The 25,328-nt window shown below is 54.0% G+C and overlaps 1 protein-coding gene across 1 annotated transcript in view; it reads left to right on the top strand.

Moving 5' to 3' along the window:
• LOC146058322 (sodium-dependent proline transporter-like) overlaps positions 1-23,903 on the top strand; it is a 33,473-nt gene extending 9,570 nt beyond the window's left edge. The window contains exons 3-15 of the mRNA XM_083170586.1: positions 4,967-5,098; positions 10,474-10,622; positions 10,710-10,759; positions 14,140-14,278; positions 16,197-16,331; positions 16,471-16,574; positions 16,881-17,005; positions 17,207-17,319; positions 17,404-17,538; positions 18,373-18,472; positions 20,952-21,070; positions 22,798-22,971; positions 23,213-23,903. Coding sequence (XP_083026712.1) covers positions 4,967-5,098; positions 10,474-10,622; positions 10,710-10,759; positions 14,140-14,278; positions 16,197-16,331; positions 16,471-16,574; positions 16,881-17,005; positions 17,207-17,319; positions 17,404-17,538; positions 18,373-18,472; positions 20,952-21,070; positions 22,798-22,971; positions 23,213-23,371 — 1,634 coding nt within the window. The 3' untranslated portion in view covers positions 23,372-23,903. The remainder of the gene's footprint in view (positions 1-4,966; positions 5,099-10,473; positions 10,623-10,709; positions 10,760-14,139; positions 14,279-16,196; positions 16,332-16,470; positions 16,575-16,880; positions 17,006-17,206; positions 17,320-17,403; positions 17,539-18,372; positions 18,473-20,951; positions 21,071-22,797; positions 22,972-23,212) is intronic.
• Positions 23,904-25,328: the final 1,425 nt, after the last annotated feature.

The following is a 25,328-nucleotide window of genomic DNA, read 5'->3' as shown; positions in this document are numbered from 1 at the left end:
TGACAGCGGGCAGTAAGGTGTCCCTGAGTGACAGTGAGGGGATACATCTCTCCTGTAATATGACAGCGGGCAGTAAGGTGTCCCTGAGTGACAGTGAGGGGACACATCTCTCCTGTAATATGACAGCGGGCAGTAAGGTGTCCCTGAGCGACAGTAAGGGGACACATCTCTCCTGTAATATGACAGCGGGCAGTAAGGTGTCCCTGAGTGACAGTGAGGGGCTATATCCCTCCTGTAATATGACAGCGGGCAGTAAGGTGTCCCTGAGTGACAGTGAGGGGCTATATCCCTCCTGTAATATGACAGCGGGCAGTAAGGCGTCCCTGAGTGACAGTGAGGGGATACATCTCTCCTGTAATATGACAGCTGGCAGTAAGGTGTCCCTGAGTCACAGTGAGGGGACACATCTCTCCTGTAATATGACAGTGGGCAGTAAGGTGTCCCTGAGTGACAGTGAGGGGACACATCTCTCCTGTAATATGACAGCGGGCAGTAAGGTGTCCCTGAGTGACAGTGAGGGGATATATCTCTCCTGTAATATGACAGCGGGCAGTAAGGTGTCCCTGAGTCACAGTGAGGGGCTATATCCCTCCTGTAATATAACAGCGGGCAGTAAGGAGTCCCTGAGTGACAGTGAGGGGATACATCTCTCCTGTAATATGACAGCTGGCAGTAAGGTGTCCCTGAGTCACAGTGAGGGGACACATCTCTCCTGTAATATGACAGTGGGCAGTAAGGTGTCCCTGAGTCACAGTGAGGGGCTATATCCCTCCTGTAATATAACAGCGGGCAGTAAGGAGTCCCTGAGTGACAGTGAGGGGATACATCTCTCCTGTAATATGACAGCGGGCAGTAAGGTGTCCCTGAGTGACAGTGAGGGGATACATCTCTCCTGTAATATGACAGCCGGCAGTAAGGTGCCCCTGAGTGACAGTGAGGGGCTATATCCCTCCTGTAATATGACAGCGGGCAGTAAGGTGTCCCTGAGTGACAGTGAGGGGACACATCTCTCCTGTAATATAACAGCCGGCAGTAAGGTGTCCCTGAGTGACAGTGAGGGGACACATCTCTCCTGTAATATAACAGCCGGCAGTAAGGTGTCCCTGAGTGACAGTGAGGGGACACATCTCTCCTGTAATATGACAGCGGGCAGTAAGGTGTCCCTGAGCGACAGTAAGGGGACACATCTCTCCTGTAATATGACAGCGGGCAGTAAGGTGTCCCTGAGTGACAGTGAGGGGCTATATCCCTCCTGTAATATGACAGCGGGCAGTAAGGTGTCCCTGAGTGACAGTGAGGGGCTATATCCCTCCTGTAATATGACAGCGGGCAGTAAGGCGTCCCTGAGTGACAGTGAGGGGATACATCTCTCCTGTAATATGACAGCTGGCAGTAAGGTGTCCCTGAGTCACAGTGAGGGGACACATCTCTCCTGTAATATGACAGTGGGCAGTAAGGTGTCCCTGAGTGACAGTGAGGGGACACATCTCTCCTGTAATATGACAGCGGGCAGTAAGGTGTCCCTGAGTGACAGTGAGGGGATATATCTCTCCTGTAATATGACAGCGGGCAGTAAGGTGTCCCTGAGTCACAGTGAGGGGCTATATCCCTCCTGTAATATAACAGCGGGCAGTAAGGAGTCCCTGAGTGACAGTGAGGGGATACATCTCTCCTGTAATATGACAGCTGGCAGTAAGGTGTCCCTGAGTCACAGTGAGGGGACACATCTCTCCTGTAATATGACAGCGGGCAGTAAGGTGCCCCTGAGTGACAGTGAGGGGCTATATCCCTCCTGTAATATCGCAGTGCTGGTACCTTTGTACAGAAGAGTTCTGTGATCTCAGGCAGCGGCTGCTGGAGTGATTATACCACCAAACCCGTCATATAATTACCTGTATGACGGATCTCCATATATACAGTATACACTGCTGACGGACTGTTAATTATTATTATCAGTTATTTATAACATGTCCCTAATTACACAGCGCTCCACAGAGAATCGCTGTCGCCTTCGTCACTTCCCTTTATTTATTAATAGATGACCACTGGGTGACCTCTCCTGCTCACCTCTTAGTCCAGTCCTGGTGGTAGGTCAACAGTCAATTGGTCGACATGCATCATGTCAATTTACTCTAATGGTTGACAGGTTCAAATGTCAACACATTTTTGGTAAACTATACTGTGAGTGGAAACGGTAACGTGCGCAGAGCGCAGCCTGACGCATGGCGAGCCAATTCACAGAGAAATATACGCCAACCTTTTTTTTATGTGTTGACAATTTGCTTGTATAGTCTTTTACCCCCATGTCAGCATTCTGCATGTCAACCATTTGAGGTTTGTCTAGACAGCGTCGACCTATTGTACCACACCCATTTTAGTCCCAACTGTCTACATACAACACTAGGGGAACCTGAATTCATCAATAGTACATTTCTGGAACTTGGCAGCGGGAACCTACTGACCGGCATCATCAGATGGTGTATAGATGGCATATAGATGCGTATAGATGGTGTTCAGATGGTGTATAGATGGCATTCAGATGGTGTATAGATGGCATTCAGATGGCGTATAGATGGCGTTCAGATGGCGTATAGATGGCGTATAGATGGTGTTCAGATGGCGTATAGACTGCATTCAGATGGCGTATAGATGGCGTATAGATGGCGTATAGGTGGCGTTCAGATGACGTAAAGATGGCGTTCAGATGATGTATAGATGGTGTTCAGATGGCGTATAGATGGTGTTCAGATGGCGTATAGACTGCATTCAGATGGCGTATAGATGGCGTTCAGATGGCGTATAGATGGCGTTCAGATGACGTATAGATGGTGTTCAGATGGCGTATAGACTGCATTCAGATGGCGTATAGATGGCGTATAGATGGTATTCAGATGTTGTTTAGATGGCGTATAGATGGCGTTCAGATGGCGTTCAGATGGCGTATAGATGGCGTATAGATGGCGTTCAGATGGCGTATAGATGGCGTTCAGATGGCATTCAGATGGCGTATAGATGGCGTATAGATGGTGTTCAGATGGCATTCAGATGGCGTATAGATGGCATTCAGATGGCGTATAGATGGTGTTCAGATGGCGTATAGATGGCGTTCAGATGGTGTATAGATTGCGTTCAGATGGCGTATAGATTGCGTTCAGATGGCATATAGGTGTCCGTATAGGTGGCTTATAGATGGCGTTCAGATGGTGTATAGATGGCATTCAGATGGCGTATAGATGGTGTTCAGATGTTGTAAAGATGGTGTATAGATTGCGTTCAGATGGCATATAGGTGACGTATAGGTGGCTTATAGATGGCGTTCAGATGGCGTTGATTGATATGGGAATGGAGTCCAGGTTGCGAATAGGGTTCTTGTTTGGTGTCTTTGTGAATGTGCGGATTCATCGCGCCGAGATTCTGGCTGTGTGGGCGAGTGCGTATGTTCGGCATTTACCTGCTCGCTATGCAGCGAATATATGCAGAGTAGCGTCAGAGATTGATACTGAATTACTACAGACGACTCTCAGTGCTGAACGAATAGCGGCTATAGGGGCTCATTTACTACAGATCACATTGCAATACGCCATCCAGCACTGACCTCCTATTATGGCTCCCCCCCTCTCCCTTCCCAGGTGTTATGTCCCCTCTCTCCGCCTCCCTTCCCAGGTGTTATGTCCCCTCTCTCCGCCTCCCTTCCCAGGTGTTATGTCCTCTCTCCGCCTCCCTTCCCAGGTGTTATGTGTCCTCTCTCCGCCTCCCTTCCCAGGAGTTATGTCCCCTCTCTCCCTCCCTTCCCAGGTGTTATGTCCTCTCTCCACCTCCCTTCCCAGGTGTTATGTCCCCTCTCTCCGCCTCCCTTCCCAGGTGTTATGTCCTCTCTCCGCCTCCCTTCCCAGGTGTTATGTCCCCTCTCTCCCTCCCTTCCCAGGTGTTATGTCCTCTCTCCGCCTCCCTTCCCAGGTGTTATGTGTCCTCTCTCCGCCTCCCTTCCCAGGTGTTATGTCCCCTCTCTCCGCCTTCCCTTCCCAGGTGTTATGTCCTCTCTCCGCCTTCCCTTCCCAGGTGTTATGTCCCCTCTCTCCCTCCCTTCCCAGGTGTTATGTCCTCTCTCCGCCTCCCTTCCCAGGTGTTATGTGTCCTCTCTCCCTCCCTTCCCAGGTGTTATGTCCTCTCTCCGCCTCCCTTCCCAGGTGTTATGTGTCCTCTCTCCGCCTCCCTTCCCAGGAGTTATGTCCCCTCTCCGCCTCCCTTCCCAGGTGTTATGTCCTCTCTCCCCCACCCTTCCCAGGTGTTATGTCCTCTCTCCGCCACCCTTCCCAGGTGTTATGTCCTCTCTCCGCCTCCCTTCCCAGGAGTTATGTCCCCTCTCCGCCTCCCTTCCCAGGTGTTATGTCCTCTCTCCCCCTCCCTTCCCAGGTGTTATGTCCCCTCTCTCCCTCCCTTGCCAGGTGTTATGTGTCCTCTCTCCACCTCCCTTCCCAGGTGTTATGTGTCCTCTCTCCACCTCCCTTCCCAGGTGTTATGTGTCCTCTCTCCACCTCCCTTCCCAGGTGTTATGTCCCCTCTCTCCGCCTTCCCTTCCCAGGTGTTATGTCCTCTCTCCGCCTTCCCTTCCCAGGTGTTATGTCCCCTCTCTCCCTCCCTTCCCAGGTGTTATGTCCTCTCTCCGCCTTCCCTTCCCAGGTGTTATGTCCTCTCTCTGCCTTCCCTTCCCAGGTGTTATGTCCCCTCTCTCCCTCCCTTCCCAGGAGTTATGTCCCCTCATCCCCTCCCTTCCCAGGTGTTATGTCCCCTCTTCCCCTCCCTTTCCAGAAGTTATGGCTCCCTCTCCACCTCCCTTCCCAGGTGTTATGTCCCCTCTCCCCTCTCCTCCCAGGTGTCCCCCTCTCCCTGACAGTAACGATAACTATACCCCTAGGGATAACCCCACCACAGCTGTTACTAATCTGCACATTTCCTCTGTACCCAGGAGCCTTCCTCATCCCATACTCCATCATGCTGTTCTTCACGGGTCTTCCCCTCTTCCTGATGGAGCTGAGTTTGGGCCAGTATGGAGCCGCAGGACCCATAACGGTGTGGAAGTGCTGCCCGATTCTGAAAGGTACAGTGCATGGGTCATAGGGTCAACCCAATTAAGACGGGCAATAGGTCAACCACTATTGGTTGACAGGCCATAGGTCGACACAAAAGGTCGACATGAAAACTAAGTTTTTCAGGTGGCAGGAGCCGCAGCCATGCCAGCGTACGGTAGAGGGGACGGGAACTTCCACCATCGCCATCAGATGCCTGTCATTCCATCGATACCTGTAACCACATGGCGACCACAGTACCGGTCACTCTGGTGGCAGAACAGTGTGTAGCTGGGAATAGGAATGTCCATAGGGGCCGATTCAGTCACGTCTGCGCATGTGCGTATATGAGCATGTGTAAACCCCCTCTGCGAACACCTTCGGCGAGTATCGCACAATGAGGAGCGGGCATAAAACGCTGGGTGTTCCCCAGGTGTCGGTATTAGGAAGCTTCTGGTGTCCGCTCTGATCTCTCTATATTATGTTAAAATAGTGTGAACGTGTGCGACTCCTGTATGTGGCGTGTGCGACGCCTGTATGTGACGTGTGCGACGCCTGTGTGTGACGTGTGCGACGCCTGTGTGTGCGACGCCTGTATGTGACGTGTGTGCGACGCCTGTATGTGCCGTGTGCGTGATGCCTGTATGTGACGCCTGTATGTGACGTGTGCGTGATGCCTGTATGTAACGTGTGCGACACCTGTATCACTGTTGTCCCTCTCCCCAGGTATCGGTATTGGGATGCTTCTGGTGTCGGCTCTGGTCTCTCTGTATTATAATGTTATCATAGCGTGGACATGTGTGACGCCTGTATGTGACGTGTGCGTGACGCCTGTATGTGACGTGTGCGTGACGCCTGTATGTGACGTGTGCGTGACGCCTGTATGTGACGTGTGCGTGATGCCTGTATGTGACGTGTGCGTGACGCCTGTATGTGACGTGTGCGTGACGCCTGTATGTGACGTGTGCGTGACGCCTGTATGTGACGTGTGCGTGACGCCTGTATGTGACGTGTGCGATGCCTGTGTGTGCAACGCCTGTATGTGACGTGTGCGACGCCTGTATGTGACGTGTGCGACGCCTATATGTGAAGTGTGCGACGCCTATATGTGACGTGTGCGACACCTGTATGTGACGTGTGCGACGCCTGTATGTGACGTGTGCGACGCCTGTATGTGACGTGTGCGACGCCTGTATGTGACGTGTGCGACGCCTGTATGTGACGTGTGCGACGCCTGTGTGTGCAACACCTGTATGTGACGGTGTGCGTGATGCCTGTATGTGACATGTGCGTGACGCCTGTATGTGACGTGTGCGTGACGCCTGTATGTGACGTGTGCGTGACGCCTGTATGTGACGTGTGCGTGACGCCTGTATGTGACGTGTGCGTGACGCCTGTATGTGACGTGTGCGACGCCTGTATGTGACGTGTGCGACGCCTGTATGTGACGGTGTGCGACGCCTGTGTGTGCAACGCCTGTATGTGACGGTGTGCGACGCCTGTATGTGACGGTGTGCGACGCCTGTATGTGACGGTGTGCGACGCCTGTATGTGACGGTGTGCGACGCCTGTATGTGACGTGTGCGACGCCTGTATGTGACGTGTGCGACGCCTGTATGTGACGCCTGTATGTGACGTGTGCGACGCCTGTGTGTGCAACGCCTGTATGTGACGTGTGCGTGATGCCTGTATGTGACGTGTGCGTGATGCCTGTATGTGACATGTGCGACGCCTGATTCACTGTTGTCCCTCTCCCCAGGTATGGGTATTGGGATGCTTCTGGTGTTGGCTCTGGTCTCTCTGTATTATAATGTTATCATAGCGTGGACATGTGTGACGCCTGTATGTGACGTGTGCGTGACGCCTGTATGTGACGTGTGCGACGCCTGTATGTGACGTGTGCGACGCCTGTATGTGACGTGTGCGACGCCTGTATGTGACGTGTGCGACGCCTGTATGTGACGTGTGCGACGCCTGTATGTGACGTGTGCGACGCCTGTATGTGACGTGTTCAACACCTGTATGTGACGGTGTGCGTGACGCCTGTATGTGACGGTGTGCGTGACGCCTGTGTGACGTGTGCGTGACGCCTGTATGTGACGTGTGCGTGACGCCTGTATGTGACGTGTGCGTGACGCCTGTATGTGACGTGTGCGTGACGCCTGTATGTGACGTGTGCGTGACGCCTGTATGTGACGTGTGCGTGACGCCTGTATGTGACGTGTGCGACGTCTGTATGTGACGTGTGCGACGCTTGTATGTGACGTGTGCGACGCGTGTGTGTGCAACGCCTGTATGTGACGGTGTGCGATGCCTGTATGTGAAGTGTGCGACGCCTGTATGTGACGTGTGCGACGCCTGTATGTGACGTGTGCGACACCTGTATGTGACGTGTGCGACGCCTGTATGTGACGTGCGACGCCTGTATGTGACGTGTGCGACGCCTGTGTGTGCAACGCCTGTATGTGACGGTGTGCGTGATGCCTGTATGTGACGTGTGCGTGATGCCTGTATGTGACGTGTGCGTGATGCCTGTATGTGACGTGTGCGACGCCTGATTCACTGTTGTCCCTCTCCCCAGGTATCGGTATTGGGATGCTTCTGGTGTCGGCTCTGGTCTCTCTGTATTATAATGTTATCATAGCGTGGACATGTGTGACGCCTGTATGTGACGTGTGCGTGACGCCTGTATGTGACGGTGTGCGACGCCTGTATGTGACGGTGTGCGACGCCTGTATGTGACGTGTGCGACGCCTGTATGTGACGTGTGCGACGCCTGTATGTGACGTGTGCGACGCCTGTATGTGACGTGTGCGACGCCTGTGTGTGCAACACCTGTATGTGACGGTGTGCGTGACGCCTGTATGTGACGGTGTGCGTGACGCCTGTATGTGACGTGTGCGTGACGCCTGTATGTGACGTGTGCGTGACGCCTGTATGTGACGTGTGCGTGACGCCTGTATGTGACGTGTGCGACGCCTGTATGTGACGTGTGCGACGCCTGTATGTGACGTGTGCGACGCCTGTATGTGACGTGTGCGACGCCTGTGTGTGCAACACCTGTATGTGACGGTGTGCGTGATGCCTGTATGTGACGTGTGCGTGACGCCTGTATGTGACGTGTGCGTGACGCCTGTATGTGACGTGTGCCTGACGCCTGTATGTGACGTGTGCGTGACGCCTGTATGTGACGTGTGCGTGACGCCTGTATGTGACGTGTGCGTGACGCCTGTATGTGACGTGTGCGACGCCTGTATGTGACGTGTGCGACGCCTGTGTGTGCAACGCCTGTGTGTGCAACGCCTGTATGTGACGGTGTGCGACGCCTGTATGTGACGGTGTGCGACGCCTGTATGTGACGGTGTGCGACGCCTGTATGTGACGTGTGCGACGCCTGTATGTGACGTGTGCGACGCCTGTATGTGACGTGTGCGACGCCTGTGTGTGCAACACCTGTATGTGACGGTGTGCGTGATGCCTGTATGTGACGTGTGCGTGACGCCTGTATGTGACGTGTGCGTGACGCCTGTATGTGACGTGTGCGTGACGCCTGTATGTGACGTGTGCGTGACGCCTGTATGTGACGTGTGCGTGACGCCTGTATGTGACGTGTGCGTGACGCCTGTATGTGACGTGTGCGTGACGCCTGTATGTGACGTGTGCGACGCCTGTATGTGACGTATGCGACGCCTGTGTGTGCAACGCCTGTGTGTGCAACGCCTGTATGTGACGTGTGCGACGCCTGTATGTGACGTGTGCGACGCCTGTATGTGACGTGTGCGACGCCTGTATGTGACGTGTGCGACGCCTGTATGTGACGTGTGCGACGCCTGTGTGTGCAACGCCTGTATGTGACGGTGTGCGTGATGCCTGTATGTGACGTGTGTGTGATGCCTGTATGTGACGTGTGCGTGATGCCTGTATGTGACGTGTGCGTGACGCCTGTATGTGACGTGTGCGACGCCTGTATGTGACGTGTGCGACGCCTGTATGTGACGTGTGCGACGCTTGTATGTGACGTGTGCGACGCGTGTGTGTGCAACGCCTGTATGTGACGGTGTGCGATGCCTGTATGTGAAGTGTGCGACGCCTGTATGTGACGTGTGCGACGCCTGTATGTGACGTGTGCGACACCTGTATGTGACGTGTGCGACGCCTGTATGTGACGTGCGACGCCTGTATGTGACGTGTGCGACGCCTGTGTGTGCAACGTCTGTATGTGACGGTGTGCGTGATGCCTGTATGTGACGTGTGCGTGATGCCTGTATGTGACGTGTGCGTGATGCCTGTATGTGACGTGTGCGTGATGCCTGTATGTGACGTGTGCGACGCCTGATTCACTGTTGTCCCTCTCCCCAGGTATCGGTATTGGGATGCTTCTGGTGTCGGCTCTGGTCTCTCTGTATTATGTTATCATAGCGTGGACATGTGTGACGCCTGTATGTGACGTGTGCGTGACGCCTGTATGTGACGGTGTGCGACGCCTGTATGTGATGTGTGCGACGCCTGTATGTGACGTGTGCGACGCCTGTATGTGACGTGTGCGACGCCTGTATGTGACGTGTGCGACGCCTGTATGTGACGTGTGCGACGCCTGTATGTGACGTGTGCGACGCCTGTATGTGACGTGTGCGACGCCTGTATGTGACGTGTGCGACGCCTGTATGTGACGTGTGCGACGCCTGTATGTGACGTGTGCGGCGCCTGTATGTGACGTGTGCGACGCCTGTGTGTGCAACACCTGTATGTGACGGTGTGCATGATGCCTGTATGTGACGGTGTGCATGATGCCTGTATGTGACGGTGTGCGTGATGCCTGTATGTGACGGTGTGCGTGACGCCTTTATGTGACGTGTGCGTGACGCCTGTATGTGACGTGTGCGTGACGCCTGTATGTGACGTGTGCGTGACGCCTGTATGTGACGTGTGCGTGACGCCTGTATGTGACGTGTGCGTGACGCCTGTATGTGACGTGTGCGTGACGCCTGTATGTGACGTGTGCGTGACGCCTGTATGTGACGTGTGCGTGACGCCTGTATGTGACGTGTGCGTGACGCCTGTATGTGACGTGTGCGTGACGCCTGTATGTGACGTGTGCGACGCCTGTATGTGACGTGTGCGACGCCTGTATGTGACGTGTGCGACGCCTGTATGTGACGTGTGCGACGCCTGTGTGTGCAACGCCTGTATGTGACGGTGTGCGACGCCTGTATGTGACGGTGTGCGACGCCTGTATGTGACGTGTGCGACGCCTGTATGTGACGTGTGCGACGCCTGTATGTGACGTGTGCGACGCCTGTGTGCGTGATGCCTGTATGTGACGGTGTGCGTCATGCCTGTATGTGACGTGTGTGACGCCTGTATGTGACGTGTGCGACACCTGTATCACTGTTGTCCCTCTCCCCAGGTATCGGTATTGGGATGCTTCTGGTGTCGGCTCTGGTCTCTCTGTATTATAATGTTATCATAGCTTGGACATTCTTTTACCTGGGCCAGTCATTCCAGAGCCCCCTACCCTGGTCCTGTGAGTCCCCTCTGTATGCTCAGCTCTGCTCGGTAAGATCACGCCATGGAATCTGTGCAGCTGTGTATATCATACACGTATGATGTGGCTGATGTGTAACATACATGTCTGTTTTGCAGAATGTCTCCAGCAATGGGTCCCACTTCAGCGCAACGGAAGCGTTCTGGAAGTGAGTGAGCGTGTAACATTCCTCCTCTGTGTGCTCCTATCCCGGGCCTCCCTCTCTGTGCTCCTATTCCGGCCTCCCTCTCTGTGTGCTCCTATCCCGGTCTTCCCTCTCTGTGTGCTCCTATCCCGGTCTTCCCTCTCTGTGTGCTCCTATCCCGGCCTCCCTCTATGTGCTCCTATCCCGGCCTCCCTCTCTGTGTGCTCCTATCCCGGCCTCCCTCTCTGTGCTCCTATCCCGGCCTCCCTTTCTGTGTGCTCCTATCACGGCCTCCCTCTCTGTGTGCTCCTATCCCGGCCTCCCTCTCTGTGTGCTCCTATCCCGGCCTCCCTCTCTGTGTGCTCCTATCCCGGCCTCCCTCTCTGTGTGCTCCTATCCCGGCCTCCCTCTCTGTGTGCTCCTATCCTGGTCTTCCCTCTTTGTGTTCCTATCCCGGCCTCCCTCTCTGTGCTCCTATCCCAGCCTCCCTCTCTGTGTGCTCCTATCCTGGCCTCCCTCTCTGTGTGCTCCTATCCTGGTCTTCCCTCTCTGTGTTCCTATCCCGGCCTCCCTCTCTGTGCTCCTATCCCGGCATCCCTCTCTGTGCTTCTATCCCGGTCTTCCCTCTCTGTGCTTCTATCCCGGTCTCCCTCTCTGTGTGCTCCTATCCCGGCCTCCCTCTCTGTGTGCTCCTATCCCGGCCTCCCTCTCTGTGTGCTCCTATCCCGGCCTCCCTCTCTGTGTGCTCCTATCCCGGCCTCCCTCTCTGTGTGCTCCTATCCCGGCCTCCCTCTCTGTGTGCTCCTATCCCGGCCTCCCTCTCTGTGTGCTCCTATCCTGGTCTTCCCTCTCTGTGTTCCTATCCCGGCCTCCCTCTCTGTGTGCTCCTATCCCAGCCTCCCTCTCTGTGTGCTCCTATCCCAGCCTCCCTCTCTGTGTGCTCCTATCCCGGCCTCCCTCTCTGTATGCGCCTTTCCCGGCCTTCCCTCTCTGTGTGCGCCTTTCCCGGCCTTCCCTCTCTGTGTGCGCCTTTCCCGGCCTTCCCTCTCTGTGTGCGCCTTTCCCGGTCTTCCCTCTCTGTGTGCGCCTTTCCCGGTCTTCCCTCTCTGTGTGCGCCTTTCCCGGTCTTCCCTTTCCTGGTCTTCCCTTTCTGTGTGCGGCTTTCCCGGTCTTCCTTCTCTTTGTGCGGCTTTCACGGTCTTCCCTCTCTTTGTGCGGCTTTCACGGTCTTCACTCTCTGTGTGCGGCTTTCCCGGTCTTCCTTCTCTTTGTGCGGCTTTCCCGGTCTTCACTCTCTGTGTGCGGCTTTCCCGGTCTTCCCTCTCTGTGTTCCTATCCCGGCCTCCCTCTCTGTGCTCCTATCCCGGCATCCCTCTCTGTGCTCCTATCCCGGTCTTCCCTCTCTGTGCTCCTATCCCGGCCTCCCTCTCTGTGTGCTCCTATCCCGGCCTCCCTCTCTGTGTGCTCCTATCCCGGCCTCCCTCTCTGTGTGCTCCTATCCCGGCCTCCCTCTCTGTGTGCTCCTATCCCGGCCTCCCTCTCTGTGTGCTCCTATCCCGGCCTCCCTCTCTGTGTGCTCCTATCCCGGCCTCCCTCTCTGTGTGCTCCTATCCCGGCCTCCCTCTCTGTGTGCTCCTATCCTGGTCTTCCCTCTCTGTGTTCCTATCCCAACCTCCCTCTGTGTGCTCCTATCCCAGCCTCCCTCTTTGTGTGCTCCTATCCCGGCCTCCCTCTCTGTGTGCGCCTTTCCCAGTGATCCCTCTCTGTATGCGCCTTTCCCGGCCTTCCCTCTCTGTGTGCGCCTTTCCCGGTCTTCCCTCTCTGTGTGCGCCTTTCCCGGTCTTCCCTTTCCTGGTCTTCCCTTTCTGTGTGCGGCTTTCACGGTCTTCCCTCTCTTTGTGCGGCTTTCCCGGTCTTCCCTCTCTTTGTGCGGCTTTCCCGGTCTTCCCTCTCTTTGTGCGGCTTTCCCGGTCTTCACTCTCTTTGTGCGGCTTTCCCGGTCTTCACTCTCTTTGTGCGGCTTTCCCGGTCTTCACTCTCTTTGTGCGGCTTTCACGGTCTTCCTTCTCTTTGTGCGGCTTTCCCGGTCTTCACTCTCTGTGTGCGGCTTTCCCGGTCTTCCCTCTCTTTGTGCGGCTTTCCCGGTCTTCACTCTCTTTGTGCGGCTTTCCCGGTCTTCCCTCTCTTTGTGCGGCTTTCCCGGTCTTCCCTCTCTTTGTGCGGCTTTCCCGGTCTTCCCTCTCTTTGTGCGGCTTTCCCGGTCTTCACTCTCTTTGTGCGGCTTTCCCGGTCTTCACTCTCTTTGTGCGGCTTTCCCGGTCTTCACTCTCTTTGTGCGGCTTTCCCGGTCTTCACTCTCTTTGTGCGGCTTTTCCGGTCTTCACTCTCTTTGTGCGGCTTTCCCGGTCTTCACTCTCTTTGTGCGGCTTTCCCGGTCTTCACTCTCTTTGTGCGGCTTTCCCGGTCTTCCCTCTCTTTGTGCGGCTTTCCCGGTCTTCCCTCTCTTTGTGCGGCTTTCCCGGTCTTCCCTCTCTTTGTGCGGCTTTCCCGGTCTTTCCTCTCTGTGTGCGGCTTTCCCGGTCTTCCCTCTCTTTGTGCGGCTTTCCCGGTCTTTCCTCTCTGTGTGCGCCTTTCCCGACCTCCCCTCTCTGTGTGCGCCTTTCCCGGTAATCCCTCTCTGTGTGCGGCTTTCCCAGTGATCCCACTCTGTGTGCGGCTTTCCCGACCTCCCCTCTCTGTGTGCCGCTTTCCCGACCTTCCCTCTCTGTGTGCCGCTTTCCCGACCTTCCCTCTCTGTGTGCCGCTTTCCCGACCTTCCCTCTCTGTGTGCCGCTTTCCCAACCTTCCCTCTCTGTGTGCCGCTTTCCTGGTAATCCCTCTATGTGTGTGGCTTTCCCGGTGATCCGTCTTTGTGGGTAGCTTTCCCGACCTTCCCTCTCTGTGTGCGGCTTTCCCGCTCTTCCCTCTGTGTGCGGCTTTCCTGCTCTTCCCTCTCTGTGGACATCTTTCCCGGTGTTCCCTCTCTGTGTGCTCCTATCCCGGCCTTCTGTCTCTGTGTGCGGCTTTCCCGGCCTTTCCTCTGTATGTGCTTCTATACCTGCTTTCCCGATCTATGTGGCTTTGCTTAGCCACACAATGACAACCCCCCCCATTATATCCCCTCTCTGTATAATACTCCATATAATGCTTTGCCTCTGGAGATAATGCAGTTGTCTGTGATGTTCCTCCGGAGATCATGTCAATGTTGCAGTAAGATCTCATTTCCGGCATCCTCTATGGGGTGTTAGATAAATGGAGGATACATCACCAAGGATTGCCCCCCCACCATTCTGGGCATACCCCATGTCATATAACCCTAGCGCTGATGTCTGCCTTGTGTAATCTGGCGCCCCCTCTGGTTGCAGTGAGAAGGTGCTGGGAGTTGTACACAGTTCTGGGCTCAGTGATCCGGGCCCTGTGCGCTGGGAACTTGCTCTGTGTCTGCTGGCCGCCTGGATCATCATCTTTCTCTGTACCTTAAAGGGAATCCGCAGCTCGGGGAAGGTGAGACTGTCGCCCCCTTGTCCCAGTTCCCCCTAGTATACCTGTTCTGCCAATCACCCCAGTCACCCTGCAAAATCCATCACCCATGTCCCCTCTCACCCCCGTAACCCCACTCTCGCCATCACCCCTTATTATCCTAGATTCCCCATTATCACTATTACCTTTATCACCCCATCATCCCTGTCACATCCATCGCCCCCATCATCCCTGTTACATCAGTAACTCCCATCATCTCTGTCACATCCATCATCCCTATCACATCCATCACCCCCATCATCCCTGTCAGATCCATCACCCCTGTCGCATCCATCACCCCCATCATCCCTGTCACATCCATCATCCCTGTCAGATCCATCACCCCCATCATCCCTGTCAGATCCATCACCCCCATCATCCCTGTCACATCCATCGCCCCCATCCTCTGTCACATAAATCACCCCCATCATCCCTGTCAGATCCATCACCCCCATCATCCCTGTCAGATCCATCACCCCTGTCAGATCCATCACCCCCATCATCCCTATCGCATCCATCACCCCCATCATCCCTGTCACATCCATCATCCCTGTCAGATCCATCACCCCCATCATCCCTGTCACATCCATCATCCCTGTCACATCCATCATCCCTGTCAGATCCATCACCCCCATCATCCCTGTCAGATCCATCACCCCCATCATCCCTGTCACATCCATCACCCCCATCCTCTGTCACATAAATCACCCCCATCATCCCTGTCACATCATCTGTCACATCCATCACCCCCATCATCTGTCACATAAATCACCCCCATCATCCCTGTCACATCCATCATCCCTGTCAGATCCATCACCCCCATCATCCCTGTCACATCCATCGCCCCCATCATCCCTGTCAGATCCATCACCCCCATCATCCCTGTCAGATCCATCACCCCCATCATCCCTGTCAGATCCATCACCCCCATCATCCCTATCGCATCCATCACCCCCATCATCCCTGTCACATCCATCATCCCTGTCACATCCATCATCCCTGTCAGATCCATCACCCCCATCATCCCTGTCAGATCCATCACCCCCATCATCCCTGTCACATCCATCATCCCTGTCACATCCATCATCCCTGTCAGATCCATCACCCCCATCATCCCTGTCAGATCCATCACCCCCATCATCCCTGTCACATCCATCACCCCCATCCTCTGTCACATAAATCACCCCCATCATCCCTGTCACATCATCTGTCACATCCATCACCCCCATCATCTGTCACATAAATCACCCCCATCATCCCTGTCACATCCATCATCCCTGTCACATCCATCGCCCCCATCATCCCTGTCAGATCCATCACCCCCATCATCCCTGTCACATCATCTGTCACATCCATCACCCCCATCATCCCTGTTACATCAGTAACTCCCATCATCTCTGTCACATCCATCATCCCTATCACATCCATCACCCCCATCATCCCTGTCAGATCCATCACCCCCATCATCCCTATCGCATCCATCACCCCCATCATCCCTGTCACATCCATCATCCCTGTCAGATCCATCGCCCCCATCATCCCTGTCACATCCATCACCCCCATCATCCCTGTCACATCCATCATCCCTGTCACATCCATCATCCCTGTCAGATCCATCGCCCCCATCATCCCTGTCACATCCATCATCTGTCCCATACATCACCCCCATCATCCCTGTCACATCCATCATCTGTCCCATCCATCACCCCCATCATCCCTGTCACATCCATCGTCTGTCCCATCCATCACCCCCATCATCCCTGTCCCCAGTACTATCCCCAACACCCCAATACCATGACGCAGTACCTCGCCCTGTGTATTACATCCCTCTGTAGCACAGTGTTATACGCAGGGGGCCCGTACCAGGTGTATTCACCTTATATGTTATCCCCGGTCTCCCCAGATTGTGTATTTTACAGCCACATTTCCGTACCTCGTCCTGCTGGTGCTCATCATACGGGGGGCGACTCTGGAGGGCTCTATAGATGGGGTGAGATTCTACCTGTCGGCCGACTGGGAGAGACTCCGGAGCGCTCAGGTACTTACCTTGTACTATATATATATATGTGTGCCCCCCTGTATAACCCATCTCCCTACCACTCGCCTCTACATTGGGCATTATTAGTCCCCTATCATTGATCGTTGCTCTGTGGGGATCTTCGCTCCCTATGTTTCAGGTGTGGAATGACGCGGCATCCCAGATATTCTACTCCTTAGGAATCGGCTTTGGGGGACTGTTGTCTATGGCCTCGTACAATAAGTTTGATAACAACGTGATCAGGTGAGTGGCGATCTAATAATATATCTGTGTAGGGGCTTGTACGGTATGAGACCATTACAGCCCCCAGCCTGTGGCCCTCACCATCACCCTCTCCTGGCCACCACAGAATGACCCCAGCATAGGACAGGCCCCAAATACCAGACTTCCCCCAGAAACCGGTCAGCCTAGCTGGGCCTCCGGGCGCTATCTTGCTCCAGAGTCCGATGTCATTCCTGTGGGGTTGATGCGCTGTTGGGACTTTAGCTGTGACTTTGTTGCTGTGTCTCGTGTGCTCCAACCCTTACGGTTTGCCCATCTGTCGCACAGGGACACCCTGGTCATCGCCATCGGTAACTGCTGCACCAGCTTCTTTGCGGGATTCGCCATTTTCTCCGTGTTAGGTCACATGGCCTGGAAAAAGCAGGTTCCGGTGGGAGAAGTGGCGGACTCAGGTAATTATGGGTAATATACAGGGACCACCAGTGTGGGGATGTCTACTCTGGTCGGTGAGTCTTCTGGTGGCCTCAGGGCACGTATGATTGGATCACCAAGCTGCGCTAACATGGAGGAGGCGCGTGTCTGGGTGGTGTACAGTTATGTCACTATACTGCACAATGGCAGCATCTGTATAACCCACCATTTTGTCCTGGTAGGACCTGGTCTGGCTTTTGTTGCTTACCCAGAAGCCCTTGCTCTTCTGCCTGGCTCGGCCTTCTGGTCCATCCTGTTTTTTCTGATGCTCTTCTCTCTTGGAGTGGACACTCTGGTAAGTAGACTCACTGAGTGCACCCGAAGAACTACAAGCTGGCATCTGTCTCATACCCTATATATATTCTCTCTCCCCAATAAGTTTGGGAACATGGAGGGGATTGTGACGGCCATATTGGATGAATTCCCATATCTCAAGGAATGGAAGCGGAAGGCAATGTTCCTGGGGGCTCTGTGTTTCTTCTTCTTCCTGATGGGGCTGCTGCTGGTCACTGAGGTGAGAGCCCAGAGTATATACCAGAAGATGAGGGGGCTGGGATATTATTGCTATATATGATGGGGCTGCTGCTGGTCACTGAGGTGAGAGCCCAGAGTATATACCAGGAGATAAGGGGGCTCAGACATAAGATGGGGCTGCTGTTGGTCACTGAGAGGTCCCATAGAGTATACCAGGAGATGAGGGGGGCTGCGGTATTGGGATATATGAGGGGGGCTGCGGTATTGGGATATATGAGGGGGGCTGCGGTATTGGGATATATGAGGGGGCTGCGGTATTGGGATATATGAGGGGGGCTGCGGTATTGGGATATATGAGGGGGGCTGCGGTATTGGGATATATGAGGGGGGCTGCGGTATTGGGATATATGAGGGGGCTGCGGTATTGGGATATATGAGGGGGGGCTGCGGTATTGGGATATATGAGGGGGGCTGCGGTATTGGGATATATGAGGGGGGCTGCGGTATTGGGATATATGAGGGGGGCTGCGGTATTGGGATATATGAGGGGGCTGCGGTATTGGGATATATGAGGGGGCTGCGGTATTGGGATATATGAGGGGGGCTGCGGTATTGGGATATATGAGGGGGCTGCGGTATTGGGATATATGAGGGGGGCTGCGGTATTGGGATATATGAGGGGGCTGCGGTATTGGGATATATGAGGGGGGCTGCAGTATTGGGATATATGAGGGGGATACATCCTGAAACCTTGACCTGGGTGTAAATCACAGAGGAGACACCTGAAGGCCATGTGCTGGACAGCCAGAGGAGGTGCTGGGACTGGTACTTATCAGTGAGTTGATGACCATGTTAGACTCTACTCTCCCTACAGGGCGGCATCTACTGGTTCACCCTGATAGATTCCTACAGCACCAGCTTTGGCCTCATCATCATCACTCTCTTCATGTGCCTGGGTATAGCCTTCTTCTATGGTGAGTACATGGACAGACTGGTCCCAGTGTTCTCTACAGCAGCCTTCTATGTACAGTGGAGATGGCATCCGTTCCCTGAGTGATGAGGGTAGAACCAGGCGGAGATATACTGACAGGAGGGGAATGGGGGCCGCAGGTAGCCACAGACTAAGAGTTATACAGAGCAGGGTCCCCAGCAGCACAGAGTATATCAGGAGATGAGTGATGTGTCAGTGAGGACAGGGCTGCATGTGACAGGGGCAGTGACATGATGTGAGGAGGGGAATGGGGGCAGCAGGAAGTCACAGACTGAGAGTTATATAGTGGGAGGAGCTGGGTCCCCAGCAGCACAGAGTATATCAGGAGATGAGTGATGTGTCAGTGAGGACAGGGCTGCATGTGACAGGGGCAGTGACATGATGTGAGGAGGGGAATGGAGGAAGCAGGGAGCCACAGACTGATAGTTATATAGTGGGAGGAGCAGGGTCCCCAGCAGCACAGAGTATATCAGGAGATGAGTGATGTGTCAGTGAGGACAGGGCTGCATGTGACAGGGGCGGTGACATGATGTGAAAAGGGGAATGGAGGCAGCAGGAAGCCACAGACTGAGAGTTATATAGTGGGAGGAGCAGGGTCCCCAGCAGCACAGAGTATATCAGGAGATGAGTGATGTGTCAGTGAGGACAGGGCTGCATGTGACAGGGGCAGTGACATGATGTGAGGAGGGGAATGGGGGCAGCAGGAAGCCACAGACTGAGAGTTATATAGTGGGAGGAGCAGGTTCCCCAGCAGCACAGAGTATATCAGGAGATGAGTGATGTGTCTGTGAGGACAGGGCTGCATGTGACAGGGGCAGTGACATGATGTGAGGAGGGGAATGGGGGCAGCAGGAAGCCACAGACTGAGAGTTATATAGTGGGAGGAGCAGGATCCCCAGCAGCACAGAGTATATCAGGAGATGAGTGATGTGTCAGTGAGGACAGGACTGCATGTGACAGGGGCAGTGACATGATGTGAGGAGGGGAATGGGGGCAGCAGGAAGCCACAGACTGAGATTTATATAGTGGGAGAAGCAGGGTCCCCAGCAGCACAGAGTATATCAGGAGATGTGTGATGTGTCAGTGAGGACAGGGCTGCATGTGACAGGGGCAGTGACATGATGTGAAAAGGGGAATGGAGGCAGCAGGAAGACACAGACTGAGAGTTATATAGTGGGAGGAGCAGGGTCCCCAGCAGCACAGAGTATATCAGGAGATGAGTGATGTGTCAGTGAGGACAGGACTGCATGTGACGGGGCAGTGACATGATGTGAGGAGGGGAATGGGGGCAGCAGGAAGCCACAGACTGATAGTTATATAGTGGGAGGTGCAGGGTTCCCAGCAGCACAGAGTATATCAGGAGGTGATTGATGTGTCAGTGAGGACAGGGCTGCATGTGACAGGGGTAGTGACATGATGTGAGGAGGGGAATGGAGGCAGCAGGAAGCCACAGATTGAGAGTTATATAGTGGGAGGAGCAGGGTCCCCAGCAGCACATAGTATATCAGGAGATGAGTGATGTGTCAGTGAGGACAGGGCTGCATGTGACAGGGGCAGCGACACGATGTGAGGAGGGGAATGGGGGTAGCAGGAAGCCACAGACTGAGAGTTATATAGTGGGAGGAGCAGGGTCCCCCAGCAGCACATAGTATATCAGGAGATGAGTGATGTGTCAGTGAGGACAGGGCTGCATGTGACAGGGGCAGTGACATGATGTGAGGAGGGGAATGGGGGTAGCAGGAAGCCACAGACTGAGAGTTATATAGTGGGAGGTGCAGGGTTCCCAGCAGCACAGAGTATATCAGGAGATGAGTGATGTGTCAGTGAGGACAGGGCTGTATGTGTCAGGGGCAGTGACATGTGAGGAGGGGAATGGGGACAGCAGGAAGCCACAGACTGAGAGTTATATAGTGGGGGAAGCAGGATCCACAGCAGCACAGAGTATATCAGGAGATGAGTGATGTGTCAGTGAGGACAGGGCTGCATGTGACAGGGGCAGTGACATGATGTGAGGAGGGGAATGGGGGTAGCAGGAAGCCACAGACTGAGAGTTATATAGTGGGAGGTGCAGGGTTCCCAGCAGCACAGAGTATATCAGGAGATGAGTGATGTGTCAGTGAGGACAGGGCTGTATGTGTCAGGGGCAGTGACATGTGAGGAGGGGAATGGAGACAGCAGGAAGCCACAGACTGATAGTTATATAGTGGGAGGAGCAGGGTCCCCAGCAGCACAGAGTATATCAGGAGATGAGTGATGTGTCAGTGAGGACAAAGCTGCATGTGACAGGGGCAGTGACATCACGTGAGGAGGGGAATGGGAGCAGCAGGAAGCCACAGACTGGGGGTTATATAGTGGGAGGAGCAGGGTCCCCAGCAGCACAGAGTATATCAGGAGATGTGTGATATGTCAGTAAGGGCAATGCATGTATAGACAATGTTTCCTGTGACTTATCTGCCCCTCAGGTGTAAACCAGTTCTGCCAGGATATTGTGGATATGGTGTCTAGCGGCCCCTCATGGAGCACCAAACTCCTTGTGTACTTTAAGTTGTGCTGGGTTTTCTGTACCCCCGTCCTGCTGCTGGTAAGTAGACCCCTCATTGCTGTATGGTGTGGGGGGCTCATAGGCTACAGCAATACAATGCCATCTTCAGGTGGCGTTAGCTGTGGGGGCCAAGCTGGGTAAATAGTATTGGCTGTGGTAAGGCATAACATGCAGGCTAGGGTCGTCCCAGCGGACTGGGAGCAGCACAGGAGACCTCTGATAGATGATTATTGGGCGAAGGTCCGTCTAGAGCAGCGGTTCTCGAGGACCCCAACAGTGCACGTTTTAGCTCCACCTGTGATCTTTTAAAATGGGTCAGTGAATGAGTGCACCTGTGCAACTGCCAGGAGACCTGGAAAACGTGCACTGTTGGAGGGTACTCGAGGACCGAGGTTGAGGACCACTGGTCTAGAGCTCTCCTGACTTTTTTAGTTCCCTTATATGTAATACAGAAAAACATAGCGGTGATGTCCCGGTGACTGCTCCTGATATAGCGGAACCACAAATCCTCATATGTACTGTATGGAGAATGTTATAAGTAGATCATCTCTAACAAACTCGGTGCATTATTCTGTAACTAGTTAATAGCCCGTCACAATGATTGCTTAGTCCCTACCTCCGATCTCTGTCCTCACAGCTCTCTCTATCCTCACAGCTCCCTCTGTCCTCACAGCTCCCTTGCTTTCACTTTCTGTTCTGGAGTAATGTGGTCAATTGAGTGGCCTCTATGTATGTAGCCTTTTTACATACATAGATTGTGAATGGACCCCCCCCCCCCCCCCCTAGATATTTATATTGAGATTAAATGAGTTGTTGGTGCGTAACGGGCAGTTGGCGTCGGGGTTCCCCCAGTAGTTACACGCAGTCTGGTACTGATTGCGCCGCATCCCTCGGGGTCATTATACTGGGTAAATAGTATTGGCTGTGGTAAGGCATAACATGCAGGCTAGGGTCGTCCCAGCGGACTGGGAGCAGCACAGGAGACCTCTGATAGATGATTATTGGGCGAAGGTCCGTCTAGAGCAGCGGTTCTCGAGGACCCCAACAGTGCACGTTTTAGCTCCACCTGTGATCTTTTAAAATGGGTCAGTGAATGAGTGCACCTGTGCAACTGCCAGGAGACCTGGAAAACGTGCACTGTTGGAGGGTACTCGAGGACCGAGGTTGAGGACCACTGGTCTAGAGCTCTCCTGACTTTTTTAGTTCCCTTATATGTAATACAGAAAAACATAGCGGTGATGTCCCGGTGACTGCTCCTGATATAGCGGAACCACAAATCCTCATATGTACTGTATGGAGAATGTTATAAGTAGATCATCTCTAACAAACTCGGTGCATTATTCTGTAACTAGTTAATAGCCCGTCACAATGATTGCTTAGTCCCTACCTCCGATCTCTGTCCTCACAGCTCTCTCTATCCTCACAGCTCCCTCTGTCCTCACAGCTCCCTTGCTTTCACTTTCTGTTCTGGAGTAATGTGGTCAATTGAGTGGCCTCTATGTATGTAGCCTTTTTACATACATAGATTGTGAATGGACCCCCCCCCCCCCCCCCTAGATATTTATATTGAGATTAAATGAGTTGTTGGTGCGTAACGGGCAGTTGGCGTCGGGGTTCCCCCAGTAGTTACACGCAGTCTGGTACTGATTGCGCCGCATCCCTCGGGGTCATTATACTGGTGTCTCCAAGTCTGTGATATATAAGATAATTATGACGTCGTAGCACAATTGTTCTGTGCCTACAAGTTATTTCTGATGTTTCCCCAGTTTATTCTGTTCTACATCTTCCTGGAAATGTATAACACCCCGCTGCGTTACGGCCACTACGTATACCCTCGCTGGGGGAAGGCTCTGGGCATATGCATGGGCTCCCTGTGCTGCATCCAGATTCCCATCTGGGCCGGTGTGGCAATCTTCCGACAATCCGGGACGCTGGTGGACGTGAGTAGATATGATGGGGGGTGTTGGTGATGGCTGTAATCCTGATGCCCTGTTTTGTGCAGTTAGTCCATAGGGTAAATCCTGTGTAGATGGCATGAGATGGGGTCTGTCCTCGCACAGATGACAGTAAATTATAGATCGGAGATACAGGAATAATAAGTACCTCCCCTCTGGACCTTTCTGCATTTGGGTTTTCGGCGCTCAGGACTATTCCACGTCTAATGTTTGTCTCTCGCCCCAGAGATTCAAGAATTCCCTTCGCCCTCTAAACTCGTGGCGCACGTCCAGTGGGCAGCGTGACCAGACCAGCGCCATCATCGATGTCCCCTACAACGTGAACCTGACGGACCAAGACTTCAACGACCCCATTTGGCTGAGTGAGGGCATCAGCGAGGCCTGATGGGCACAGCGGGCTGTCATAAATACCTCATTTATCACCAGAGCGAAGGGATTACCTGCCGGACACTGCCGGGGTGGGATGGACGTGGTATGATGCACCTGCCGGGAGATGGGTCTGATGACTCCTGGGAGACCGTTTCCCTAATCCCATGTACACATCCTTCCCCAACATCACTTCTTCCTTTCCCTGGAGCGCAGACTTGTGTACCGGGGATGGGGCCTGCAGATCTCTCCTGGGTATTCCCACATGGCTGGAGGCATTGTACGGACTAGGCCCCTGGCCCCATCATGGACAACTAAGCAGGAACACCAGTGCCACACAGATGTATTATTCTCCCAGGAAATGACCTCCAATAAGCCCCACACTGCATAGTAATAAGGAATGTGACTCTCATTCGCCGTGTGTTCTGTGCCGGTGCCAATGACCCAGTGACTCCCCGCTGCCGCAGGATTCTTCCAGTACTCTGGATCTTATTTATACTTGAATTAATGCCGTTATAATAATGTTTGTAATACAGAAGAATAAAACATAAGATCTAGAGATTGGTCAGAGCGAAACCGCCGTCCTGTATGTAGATCAGATACCAGCCCACCAACATAACAGTAATGTCAGCACCTGACAGAGTACTTCAAGTGTCGCTCCATCTAGTGGCCACAGCCATGTACAGCATGTGAATCCCCCCCATAGAGGTCTGGAGCAGCATTAGCCCTTTATTATATAGGATAAAAAGAAATAACTGATATGGAAATCTTTCATCAGACTTAAGCATTTATGTATCATGACAGAATTCCCAGAATCCTCCTGTACAAGTGTCCGGGCTGTTGTGTGCTGGACGTGCAGTGTCCGGGCTGTTGTGTGCTGGACGTGCAGTGTCCGGGCTGTTGTGTGCTGGACGTGCAGTGTCCGGGCTGTTGTGTGCTGGACGTGCAGTGTCCGGGCTGTTGTGTGCTGGACGTGCAGTGTCCGGGCTGTTGTGTGCTGGACGTGCAGTGTCCGGGCTGTTGTGTGCTGGACGTGCAGTGTCCGGGCTGTTGTGTGCTGGACGTGCAGTGTCCGGGCTGTTGTGTGCTGGACGTGCAGTGTCCGGGCTGTTGTGTGCTGTATGGACACTCTGGATGTGCAGTGTCCGGGCTGTTGTATGCTGGATGTGGAGCTGGACACGCAGTATCTGGGCTGTTGTGTGCTGGATGGAGACGCTGGACGTGCAGTGTCCGGGCTGTTGTGTGCTGGACGTGCAGTGTCCGGGCTGTTGTGTGCTATATGGACACTCTGGATGTGCAGTGTCCGGGCTGTTGTATGCTGGATGTGGAGCTGGACACGCAGTATCTGGGCTGTTGTGTGCTGGATGGAGACACTGGACGTGCCGCATGGAGATGCAGGACGTGCAATGTCCGGACTGTTGTGTGCTGGATGGAGACGCTGGACGTGCAATGTCCGGACTGTTGTGCAGTGTCCAGGCTGTTGTGTGCTGGATGGAGACGCTGGACGCGCAGTATCCGGGCTGTTGTGTGCCGGATGGTGACGCTGGACGTGCAATGTCCGGGCTGTTGTGTGCTGGATGGTGATGCTGGACGTGCAGTGTCTGCGCTGTTGTGTGCTGGATGTGCAGTGTCTGCGCTGTTGTGTGCTGGACGTGCAGTGTCTGCGCTGTTGTGTGCTGGACGTGCAGTGTCCGGGCTGTTGTGTGCTGTATGGACACTCTGGATGTGCAGTGTCCGGGCTGTTGTATGCTGGATGTGGAGCTGGACACGCAGTATCTGGGCTGTTGTGTGCTGGATGGAGACACTGGACGTGCCGCATGGAGATGCAGGACGTGCAGTGTCCGGGCTGTTGTGTGCTGGATGGAGACGCTGGACGTGCAGTGTCTGCGCAGTTGTGTGCTGGATGGTAACCAAATATGTGAAAATCTCATGTTGACCTTGGCCATGTCAACCTAATGCTTGTGTTGACCTACTGA

Source organism: Crinia signifera, chromosome 2, assembly GCF_055691185.1.
Source record: "Crinia signifera chromosome 2, ASM5569118v1, whole genome shotgun sequence".
In the NCBI taxonomy this organism is placed as follows: Eukaryota; Metazoa; Chordata; class Amphibia; order Anura; family Myobatrachidae; genus Crinia; species Crinia signifera.
The sequence above is the reverse complement of the archived record's forward strand: the minus strand, read 5'-3'. Positions and strand labels throughout refer to the sequence as shown.